We start from the raw sequence: 12,581 nt of genomic DNA, 5'->3' as shown, positions 1-12,581 counted from the left end.
GAGGGATATTAGTCTATAGTTTTTTTTTCTTGTAACTATCTTTGTCGTGTTTTGGTATGAGGGTTTATGCTGGCCTTATAAAATGAAATGGGAAGTGTTCCCTCTTCTATTTTTCGAAAGAGGCTTTGCAAGATTTGTTATTATTTCTTCTTTAAATATTTGCTAGAATTCACCAGTGAAGCCAGTTTAGGCCTGGGATTTTCTTTGTGGAAAGATTTTTAATTGTAATTGCAATTTTTTTATTATATATGAGGCTCTTCATATTCTGTTTTTTTCTTGTGTCAGTGGTATTTTTGCTTTGTTTTGTGTTTTAAGAGAGAGACCTTTATTTTGGATGTTTTCTATTTTTTCATCAAGTTTATTAATCCTTTCTGTTGGCTCTTGTCTGCCCTTAAACCCATGCAATGAGTTATTCCTAATATTGTATTTTTTAGTTACAAGATGTCCATTTAATTTTTTATATAGATATTTCTGTGGGTACTATCTATCTTTTCTTATATTTTGTTCATCTTTTTTACATTTTAACATTTTAATTATGATTTTTAAAAAATCTGTGTTTGTTCCATTATTTGGATAATATATGGGTCTCTTTCTATTGCCTGTATTTTCTCTTGATTACTGATCACACTGTTTTGACTCTGTTATGTCTAATAATTTTTGTAGTATGCCAAACGTTTTATATTAAAAGAATTATTGAGGCTCCAACTGGTATCTTCCATGAGAAAGAATTCTTCTTTTCCTCTGGTAGACTAATAAGATAGGGCCTGATCACCTCAATCTAATTATAGATTGAGTTAGACCACATCTGGATTGTGCCTATGGTTTATGCTTGTTTTTTGGACATGGACCCTCTTGGGCTCTTGATTGGGAACCTAATTTCTAGCTCCTTAGCCCTGAAACACTGCAGGATATTGTCCTACCCTTGAGAGGTCTGGGACTTAGTTTTATTACCTCTCACCCCTTATAGTTTTAAAATATCTTTAAGAGGAGATCAGCCATGTGTTTGAGGTATACCACCTACTTCTAGTGGAACATTGTCTCCTAAAACCACAAGATTATAGGAGATTTTATTCTGCCTTTTAAAAGCTCTCAGTCTAGCTTTGAAGTTCCAATGTGCTGGCCCAAAATTCAGCAAATACCCAATGAGAAAAACTGGCCACATGCAGGGGCTCCTTAAGTTTCCAGTTTGTCGCAGCAGCTCTCATTTCTCTTTCCTCCAATAGAGCCCCTCACCACATGCCAAGCCTGATCCTTAGTTTATGCCAAAATTAGCAGATGCCCTCAGGAAAGAAAACAGTATCAGCTACCTCAGAGGCCATCCCCTGGAATTCCAGTTCATCTAATCCTCATGACAGCTCTGTGGTGTCTTCCTCATGACAGCTCTGTGGTGTCTTTTTAAATAATTACTCTGACTTTTTCTAGTTGTTGCATCGTTAACATTGTACTACCACAACTATCACTTCCTACCTGGAGGCCTAGGAAGTATTATCTTCTACCTGCCCTATATAATAGTTTATTAACTGGTCTCCCTAATTCTACTCTCGTCCCTCTCACAAAGCAGTCAGAGTGGTCCTTTTAAGTATATCTTGTCCCTCCCCTGCTCAAAACCCTCCAGTGGCTTCCCTTTAAATTTAGGATAAGTTCAGTTCATTTTCACAGGCCGCAGTCCTACACAATTTTACTGCTACTCACTCTCTAACCTAATTTCTCTCTACCCTCCCCTTTGCTCACTCAGTTACAGCTCTACTGCCTCCTTTCCAATTTCTCAAACACACTAACATGTTCCTGTCTCAGAATCTTTGCACTTGTTATACCCTCTCACATCTTCATAAGGCATTGTGCCTTTACCTCTTTCGGGAGCTCTGTGTAAATATCATCTCCTCAAAGAGGACTTCCCTTAAAATTCTGTTTCCTTACTCTGCATTAGTTTTAATCACAGCACTTAGCACTACCTAACATTATACTATATATTGTGTTATTTTTTTAATTTTCTTTCTCTCTCACTAGGAGGTAAGCTCCATGAGAGTAGAAGTCTGGTTTGTTCACTGTTCTATCCCCAGAGCTTAGCACAGTGTATAACTTATATAAGTGCTCACTATTTGTAGGATGACTTAGATATCCCTTACCTCAAAAAATTATCAGTTTAAGGAAAAAATGAATAATTGGAGTAAAATTAAGAAGTACTGTAACATAGATGTCTACAGAATGCTTTGGGAGTAAAGAGAGGACACTGACCTAGTTGGGACATGGTCAGAGAAGGCCTCAATAAGGAGGTGGCCCTGGATCAAGTGTTGAAAACTGAGTATTGATATGTGTCTGACAAAGAATAATAGCTCAATATACAGGGGTACTAGAACATGGGGTTGGATGATAGGAAATGACGTCAGTCACAATGGGAGTGCAAGATGGGCAGAGTCAAAAAAGTCCTTAGAAATCAGGATAACGAATTTAGACCTTACCTTAAAGGTAATAAGGAATAAAGGTTTTTAAGAGCAAAAGTTTTTAAGGAGAGATGCTACCAGATTTATATTTCTACATGTTCCTCTACTCCTCAGTGCAATAGTCAAACTAAAACTTTAAGTAGATTGATATAGAAAATCCCTGGCATGGTTATCAGAGCTCAATTTCAAAACAGAAGTTCTTATCCCAACTCACTATGTAACCTGCGGAGGGCACTGTGTCTTGTTCTGAGCCTCAGACCTTCATTCTTAGCAGGATAGAATTACAGGTTTCTAAGAGCCCTTTCAACTCTGAGCCTATGATTCTATTAATATTTATATACTTCAGCTTTGACTTAGGTCACAATACTTGTCTAAGATGCCTTAGGAAGAAAAATTTAATATTTTTTCTGCATCTGCTAGAAATTATTTAAAACCTCCAATTCCAGCCAATCTAAATTCAGTTTTCTTCAGAGATTTCCTAAACATTTAGGTCAAATGCCAGGAAACCAGCTTCTTGGAACAAAACTACCTGAGCAGAAGTGGCAAGTCCTTTTTTTCTTCTGGCTGGGATGAGAATGCAGGGGGGAGGGAGGGTGATAGAATGAGTCTTTTTCTTGCAGTTGTGATTCCAAAGAATCCCTATCCTGCCTCCGATGTGAATACTGAGAAGCCCAGCATCCACAGCAGCACCAAAACTGTCTTGGAACATCAACCAGGGCAGAGAGGGCGTAAACCAGGAAAGAAGCGGGGCCGGACACCCAAGACCCTAATTTCCCATCCCATCTCTGCCCCATCCAAGACAGCTGAACCTTTGAAATTCCCAAAGAAGAGAGGTCCCAAACCTGGCAGCAAGGTAGGTAAAATGTGGGTTTCCCAGAAAGGGATAAGGGATTATAAAGGGGTCATTCGGCCAGGCGCCGTGGCTCACGCCTGTAATCCCAGCACTTAATGGGAGGCAGAGGCGAGCAGATCATGAGGTCAGGAGATCGAGACCATCCTGGCTAACGCGGTGAAACCCCGTCTCTACTAAAAATACAAAAAATTAGCCGGGCGTGGTGGTGGGCGCCTATAGTCCCAGCTACTCGGGAGGCTGAGGCAGGAGAATGGCATGAACCCGGGAGGTGGAGCTTGCAGTGAGCGGAGATCGCGCCACTGCACTCCAGCCTGGGCGACAGAGCGAGACTCCGTCTCAAAAAAAAAAAAGGCAGGGTGCGGGGGGCAGTCATTCATCCATACCCATCTCTCTTGGAAAGGGGCACACTGGCCCTCTTCTCTATCTTGTATATGCTTATAAGAGGAATTTCCTAGATCGTCATCCCTACTTGCTACTTACCTTAGAGTTGGTAATATTAAAGATAGAATTGTGGAGGATAGGAAACAAATTTTAACTTTGAAAGTTACTCATATTTGAGGAGATTCTGGTCTAGTGTACATGGAAGAAACGGCTCTTTGTTAACCTTTCCAAAGTAGATGCCAAGCGTGTGGACAGAAAGCACAAATTAACTCTGTAAATGTTTTTTTTTCTTTTAATCAGCTTTTTCAGGTTGAATGTAAATATATTTTTTGCTATCTCTACCTGTTCTTTAAAAAAAATTGAATACCTACTAAGTGTCAGACGCTGTATTAAATGCCAATACATACATATCCCATGATTTTCACAAAACCCTACGAGATAAATAGTGTTAATGTTATTTTATAGTAAATTGAGACTTACAGATGTAAAATGATTTTTCTAAGATCACATGGCTAGTAAATGGCAAAAGCTACAGAGACTGATCCTTAGATCTACTTCCAAGGTCACTGCTTCCCTAGCATATATTCACTCTTTCACTCTTTCCCACATTTCCTGAGGGACACAACACTTCTAGTATTCTAGTATTGGAAAAGACAGCTGAGTCACCTTCACTGAGCACTGTTACTGAAAGTACTACCTCTTAGTCATGGCCTGTTTTTCATGGGTATCTTCCCTAAGGAAGGCATTGATATGAAAAAAAAAAAAAAAAAAGACTTCTGTCAGCAGCTTCTCTAGGGCCCCTCTTAGCATCACCTCCTCCCCTCATTTCTTAACTGTTGGGAGATTTCTCTGATGAATCTCCTGCCTGAAAAAGAATACCTGAGTTCCAGTATGGAGATGATACCCAGTTCTCCCTTGGCATTCCATCCCAATCTCATTAATTCCTCCCTAGGGTTAGTTTGTTTGTTGGTTTGTTTTGCTTGTTTATTAGCTTCCACTGACTTCAGTCCTTGTAGAATATAAGCTCCTCAAGGTCAAGAACCTAATCTTTTTCTTTTTTTTTTTTCTCCTATGGTGCCTTATATCTCAGTCAGTCTCTTGGGAAATATTCAGAATATGCAAGATGGGCAGGAGGGTAGGTGGGTGGGTGCATGGATGGATGGATGGATGGATGGATGGATGGATGGATGGATGGATGATTTTAGTGATGATGTTACCACTCTCAGTTGTCTCTTATTTTTGGCTTCAAATTCTCAGTATCACCTCTTGATCTTCCTGTGTAACACATAATGCTCCTCTTGATCTGTTACCACTAACCCAAGTCCTAATTCATTTTTGCCTTCATTACCCACCTCTCATTCTCATGTTGTAGAGGAGAGGCTGAAGGCCCTAAGGATGCCAAGGCCAGAGAAGCCATGCTTTTGATGATGTGAAGACATCTTGAGGACAGTCAGAAGAGGGAGAAAACTTATCTGGGGGATTCCAAAGATAGAACCAGAACCAATAAATGGAAACTCAAGCAGAGAAGCTTTGTCTCAACATAAAAGGAACAGTTAAATCTATCCCAAAATAGAAGTAATGAGCCCCTATAACTAGAGGTATTTCATCAGGGACTGGATGACTATAGGAGGGATCTTTTAGGGAGAGGGAATTAGAAGTATTGGGTAGATGGTTGGGTTAAATGGCCTTTAAGATCATTCAAAACTCAAAAACTGATTCTGTGATTGCCTCTGCTCTGCTCCCTCAGGAAGTCTTGAATATAGTAACCGAAGTCCTTTTTCTTTCCAGCCTTCTTGAAAGCAGTCATTCTCTCATCTTTTCCTGTATTTTATGTCCTAGCATTTGATACTCTAATTCTCCTTCGTGTTCTTTTGCCTACCCCTACAAGTGTATATGCCTTCAACTTCACCTGTGAGCCTTACATCCCTTTTTGTTTGTTTTGCTTTGATTTTTGAGGCGGGGTCTCACTCTGTCACCCAGGCTGAGTGCAGTGGCACAATCATTGTTCACTGCAGCCTTGACCTCCTGGGCTCAAGTGATCCTCCCACCTCAACCTCCCAAGTAGCTGGGACTATAGGCATGTGCCACTATGCCCAGCTAATTTTTTTAAAAAAAATTTTGTAGACATGGGGCCTTGCTGTGTTGCCCAGGCTGGTCTCAAACTCTTGGGCCCAAGCAATTTTCCCACCTAGACCTCCCATAGTGCTGGGATTACAAGCGTGAGCCACCATGGCTGGCTTTGTATCTCTTTTTGAAGCAGAGTAGTCTTGTGGATAGAGCATAAGCTTTAAAGTCAGACAAACTTAGGTTTAGATCTTATCTCCATATGTTACCACCTGCGTGACTTTGGAAAGGCTTCTCTGGATAAAGCCCTGAGCCCATTTTCTCACCTGTAAAATGGAAATGAGATAATATATGAGTACATATAATATTGTACATGCACGTATCTCAAATAGGTTTACATTATTCAGGCACCTAACCTACCAGGCTTGTTCCTTTAGGGACCCAGTAAAATCCTACCACCAACTCATTGAAGTTGAAGTGGTATTTCCCTTCTTCCCTGACTCATTCATTATCTATTTGGATTTTCACTTTTAGCGGTAAAAAAGCATAAGCAGATGTTCACTTTCAATGTGTGTTTTGAATGCTTCATGAGAGTTTGCATGATTGCTTTCACAGGCAAGGCCATCTTATATATGCCTGCTGTCATCAGGGCTATCTCTTTAGAGAACGTACTACGAGAAGGCAGACAGGTTGATATGGCTCCCAGCAGTTATCCCTATATGAAGCATTTAGTAAAAGTGGATTTTTGGCTCTCCATGATGGTTATGTTCTCCTTGCATTCAGAAAGGCTTTTAGCCAGACGTGGTGGCTCCTGCCTATAATCCCAACACTTTGGGAGGCCAAGGTAGGAGGATTGCTTGAGCAGGAGAAGTTCGAGACCAGCCTTGGCAATATAATGAGACCTCATCTCTACAAAAAATTTAAAAGTAAGCCATGCGTGCTGGCACACACCTGTAGTCCCAGCTACTCAGGAGGCTGAGGTGGGAGGATCGCTTGAGCCTGGGAGGTGGAGGTCACAGTGAGCCAGAACCATGCCACTGCATACCAGCCTAGACAACAGAGCAAGACTGTGTCCCCCCCGAAAAAAAAAAGGCTTTTAGGAAACTATTTCTTAGAAAAAAAACCTGAGATCTTTCTCCCCCAAAAACTGCCCTGAACAGTGTAGGGGAAATAATAGATTTCTCTCAAATCATCTTTATTATTCCTCTATTATTCTATACGGCATGCTTCATAAAAAAAATTTATTTACACTTATTTTATGCTAAGTACCATGCTAAGAATGGTACTTAGAACCAGACTTTCAGAGATTTCCAGGTGAATAGGGATATTGGTATGTAAACATATCATGACAATACATTGACAAATGCAACAGTTCAAAAAACAGAGGTAACATAAAAGAGACAATGATTAGAGAAAAACTAGAAAAGCTTCCTAGATAAACAAATTTGTAAAATAAATTTAAAAAGAGAGAGCTTTTCAAGTGAAAGAGACATCTTATCATTGTAAAGGTGTGGAACAGATAAAAGTGCAGAGTTTTTAAAGAAGCAATAGAGATTTACTAGAATAGGAGATTTAAGGGAAAGAATGGCAGGTAATGAGTTGAAGAGAGAGGCAGACAGAGTAAAGTTGTTTGTAGAGTTAGAAGGGTCATTTCTATTTTTTTTTGTTTGTTTCCATTTTTAAAGAGAGAGAAATAAAGTACAAAGTAATGTCAAAGCAGACAAACTATAGCATATTTTGCTTTTGTCTGCCCAACTAATAAGGGATCTGAAACTTCATATGATAATATTGAATCTAGTATAAAAGATAATAAATTAAGCTTTGACCCTACAAAAGACCAGAGGTTTGTATATAGATTCAGAAAATGTCTACTAAGCATCTACTACAGGTATATGTATAGCTTTAAGCCAGATGCTGTGTAGAAAACAAAGATAAAACACTATTCCATCCATAAATATATATTTGCTTCATGAGTGAATTAAGTGCCAAGAATAGGGAATGAAAAGACCTGTCATGGGTAGCAATTTTTTTCCCATTCATTTTGACAGAGGAAACCTCGGACTTTGCTGAACCCACCACCTGCCTCACCAACAACCAGCACTCCTGAACCAGATACCAGCACTGTACCCCAAGATGCTGCCACCATCCCCAGCTCAGCCATGCAGGCCCCAACAGGTAAGAGCAGATGACAGGACTACCTGTGCACAAGCCCCAGACCTAGTGTCTGCACTTTCTTTTGTCTTACACCAGTAATTAGCACCTTTCCACTTGTAAACCTAGGTAAAATCTTTTAAAAAATTTTTATCTTTGGCATTTGAAATAATGTCAGACAATCAAACTTAGGTAAATTTTCTGTGAACTCAGGGATGGGGAACTAATGCAGGGATAGCACCAAGAGCTCCCTGGCTTAGTTTAGAATAATAGCCTTCCTTCCCAGTTAGGGGTGTTCCCCTCTGAGTGATCCCTTCCACCTTCCAGAATCCTCCCAGCATTTCAGTAATGGTGCCACCCTTAAAATATGTATGAAATTTCTCTGATTTTTTTTTTTAACAATCATTGATGGTGACAAACTGGTACAATGAAAGTAAGGTTGACTCATTGCAAAATCTGGTAGATGAAATGGGTGGGTAATCATCCTGGGTTATGCATATCTGTTCCCATTTCATAAACTGTCTATGACAGTAACTAAAAGAACTATGTGCAGATACACAGCCTTCCAAGGGGATAACTATAAAGAAAAATACTCATTTTTTAATGTGTAAGTTAAGATAAATGTGTGAAACCCTATTCTGTTACTCAGCAGACACACTCCATCTTCTTCTAGGAAGTCTAAGCAATTGGCATGATCCCCATGGAAGTTAGGGTTGTCTTTCTCTTAGAAGGAGTTGAGTATGTCTCTAATCAAATCCTAGAATGTAGGAGCCTAAAGGGAAGGCTCAGACATAGTTTCCAATAACCGACAGAAGATGACAGAACCTGCCATGGTCAGGCTGTAATAGTTTTCATTGATCATTGTGTCGCTATCTCTTGAGTGGGCCTTGATTCACTTTGTGTGACTTTGATATCACTTCCCTATCTAAGCCTCAGTTTATAAACTATACAATGATAGGATTAGTCCAAATAACCTTTATAGTCTCTTCAAATGTTAACAATAAAAGCTATCACAGACTGAATGTGATGTGCCACATTTATCTTTTACCTACCTTTCATTTTTTTAACTGTAGAGAACTTTTTAAAAGGTATTTTGATTTGTATCAGTTATACACATCCATAGTTTAAAGGAATGAGGGGTCTACACAACTTATTACAAAAACAAAACAAACACACCTCGTATCCCCCTATCAATAACTATTCCCCAGAGGCAATCACTTTCAATTTAACTGACGTTTTTATTTACCTCTGTATCTAAATAGCAAGTCTATATTGCTGTCTTTTTTAGTTATTTTTCTAATGACTACCCACTCTAGAAGATGAGAATTTAACTTTTCTTAATCTCCTTGCCCCTTATCCACTCACACATATTTCCCTACCCCAATTCCATGATATTATAATTTTAATTAGATCAAAATTCCGTGTTTTGTTATTATAACTAGTTAAATGCTGTTCTCAATTGAGCCATGTAGTATACTATGATTACTTTTCCTTTGTTGCTCAACATTTCATTTTCAGGGGAAATCTTGTTGATTTCCTTGTTAGGTGTTTATTTTTCTGTGTACTTATTAATTCAACCTTAAACTCTCTTCCTACCGTATACATCTCTCTTTATGTCCAAGTACATTATATATTCTATCCATGTCATATTCTAGAAGAAATCTCTCCTGGAGCCTTCTTAGTTTCTTGAGATTCTGTTCATCTCTCTTTTTTGGTGAGGGTCTCAGTTTGCTCTTTCCAAGGTCTTTGTTTTCTGTACATCATTCTTAGATTTACATATTTAGTTTTGTATGAAATCTCTTCATTCTCTTGGAAATTTCTCCTAATTCTCAGTACCCTAAAATTTCACTTTGGATGTATTTTCACCTACCATACTGGACACTTTTATTTTATAAAATTTTTTAAAATTGGCTGAGCATGGTGGCTCACGCCTGTAATCCCAGCACTTTAGGAGGCCAAGACGGACAGATTACTTGAGGCCAGGAATTCAAGACCAGCCTGATCAACACGGCAAAACCCCATCTCTACCAAAATACAAAAATTAGCCAGGCATGGTGGCGCATGCCTGTAGTCCCAGCTACTCAGGAGGCTGTGGCATGAGAACTGCTTGAGCCGGGGAGGTGGAGTTTGCAGTGAGCCGAGATCGTACCAGTGCACTCCAGCCTGGGTGATAGTGCGAGACTCTGTCTCAAAAAAAAATAAAAATAAAAAATCTTTAATCAATTATTTTCTTTCACTTATTTTTCTCTGTTCACTCCCATCATACCTGTTTATTCAGTTGTTGAATCTCTTGACCTGGTTCTGTAATAGTCATATCTCTGTTCTTACCCCTATTCTTTGCCTTTTGGTCAGCTTTCATCAAGTTTTCCTCAACTATATCTTCCAAACTTTGTATTGAGTTTTTCATTTCTGCCATCTTGCTTTTTAAATTATAATTATTTAGTACTCCAGTGGCATTTTCCAAAGTCTGTTTGGTAGAAACACCAGACCTGCAAAATGCTCTACATAAAAGGATTTTACACACATTTAGGAAATTTAGTTATATACATTTAGGAAATGCTTATACTCTACTTCCCCGTGGTTGGAGATTTGCATCTTGTTATCAAGAGCTCTTTTTGTTGTTCTTTGAAATTTTTTAATAGACTTTTATTTTTTAGAGCAGTTTTAGATTCACAGCAAAATTGAGTGGTAGATACAGAGATTTCCTGTATACTCTCTGCCGCTATACATACATTGTCTCCCATTCAACATCCTCCACCAGAGTGGTACATTTCTTTTTTTTTTTTTTTTTTTGAGACGGAGTCTCACTTTGTCGCCCAGGCTGGAGTGCAGTGGCGCAATCTCGGCTCACTGCAAGCTCCGCCTCCCAGGTTCACACCATTCTCCTGCCTCAGCCTCCCGAGTAGCTGGGACTACAGGCGCCCGCCACCACGCCCGGCTAATTTTTTTGTATTTTTAGTAGAGATGGGGTTTCACCATGGTCTCGATCTCCTGACCTCGTGATCCGCCCGCCTCGGCCTACATTTCTTACAATTGATGAATTTACATTGACTCGTTATTATCACCCATGTCCATAGTTTGCATTTGGGTTTACTCTTGGTGTTTTACGTTCTATGGGTTTTGACAAATGTATAATGACATATATCCACCATCATGTATAATACAAAATAGTTTCACTGCCCTAAAAACCCTCCAGTCTCTGCCTATTCATCCTCCCTCCCCGCTAATCCTTGGCAACCACTGATCTGTTTATTGTCTCCATAGATTTGTCTTTTCCAGAATGTCACATAGTTGAAATCATATAGTATGCCACCTTTTCAGATTGGCTTCTTTCACTTAGTATTATGCATTTAAATGTATTCCATGCATTTTCATGTCTTGATAGCTCTTTTTTTTTTTTTTTTGAGACAGAGTCTTGCTCTGTCGCCCAGGCTGGAGTGCAGTGGCGTGATCTCAGCTCACTGCAACATCCACCTCCCGGGTTCATGCCATTCTCCTGCCTCAGCCTCCCGAGTAGCTGGGACCACAGGCATCCCCCACCACGCCCGACTAATTTTTTGTATTTTTAGTAGAGACGGGGTTTCACCATGTCAGCCAGGATGGTCTCGATCTCCTGACCTCGTGATCCGCCTGCCTTGGCCTCCCAAAGTGCTGGGATTATAGGTGTGAGCCACCACGCCTGGCCGATAGCTCATTTTTTTTTTAGCACTGAAAAATATTTCATTGTCCAGATGTTTCACAGTTTATTTATCCACTCACCTACTTATGGGAATGTTGGTTGCTTCAAAGTTTTTGCAATTGTGAATAAAGCTGCTGTAAATATCTGTGTGCAGGTTTTTATGTGGACATACGGTTTCAACTCCTTTGGATAAATACCAAGGAAGACAACTGCTAGATTGAATAGTAAGAGTATGTTTTGTTTTGCAAGAAACCAAAGGGGTTTCAAGATGGCTGACTAGGGCTGGGCACAGTGGCTCATGCCTGTAATCCCAGCACTTTGGGAGGCTGAGGCAGGTGTATCACTTGAGCTCAGGAGTTCAAGACCAGCTTGAGCAACATCATGAGACCCCCATCTCTACTAAAAATACGAAAAAAAATAGGCAGCTGGGCATGCTGATGTGTGCCTGTGGTCCCAGCTACTCGGGAGGCTGAGATGGGAGGATCACTTGATTCCAGGGATGGGGCAGGGCAGAGGTTGCAGTGAGCCAAAATCACACCACTGCACTCCAGTCTGGGTGACAGAGCTACACCGTGTCTCCAAAACAACAACAAAAAAAGATGGCTGATTAGAAGCATTTCATATGCTCACCTCCTCCACTTAGAAAAACCAAAAGAGTGTGTAGACAATCATACTTCTGATAAATTATCTAAGATAGAACACTGGAATTCAACAGGAAAGTGACAGGAAACACAGAAAGCAAGGAAGGAGAAAGAAGAGAAGCAGCCTACCTAGCTGAGATTGGTTAGGAAACAGCAAGTGACTTCCCAAGGGTAAGCAAGAGACTTCTAGCAGCCCACACCCCCACGTATGGAATCATGCATGCCTGGCAACGAGAGCCCTTGACCTTCCCAACCCCTGAAACTGACATAGGGAGCTGCCAGAAGACCAGGAGAGGGAACTGTTCCAGGGGAGGAGCTTGCACTGGGTCACACACCCTTTCTGAGCCATAAGCAGCTACAGTGACGCACCA

General features: G+C 40.2%; 1 protein-coding gene across 13 annotated transcripts in view; it reads left to right on the top strand.

The window, feature by feature from the left end:
- Positions 1-12,581, top strand: part of SCMH1 (Scm polycomb group protein homolog 1) — a 213,033-nt gene that overhangs the window by 159,890 nt on the left and 40,562 nt on the right. For all 13 annotated transcript variants that reach the window (XM_058442483.1, XM_032160455.2, XM_032160453.2 and 10 more), the window contains 2 exons: positions 3,062-3,294; positions 7,788-7,914. In XM_058442483.1, the coding sequence (XP_058298466.1) occupies positions 3,062-3,294; positions 7,788-7,914 (360 nt within the window). The remainder of the gene's footprint in view (positions 1-3,061; positions 3,295-7,787; positions 7,915-12,581) is intronic.

The sequence above is a fragment of the Hylobates moloch genome, unplaced genomic scaffold (assembly GCF_009828535.3).
Source record: "Hylobates moloch isolate HMO894 unplaced genomic scaffold, HMol_V3 SCAFFOLD_8, whole genome shotgun sequence".
NCBI classification, from domain to species: Eukaryota; Metazoa; Chordata; class Mammalia; order Primates; family Hylobatidae; genus Hylobates; species Hylobates moloch.
Note: the sequence above shows the minus strand (reverse complement) of the source record. Positions and strands in the feature narration are given on the sequence as shown.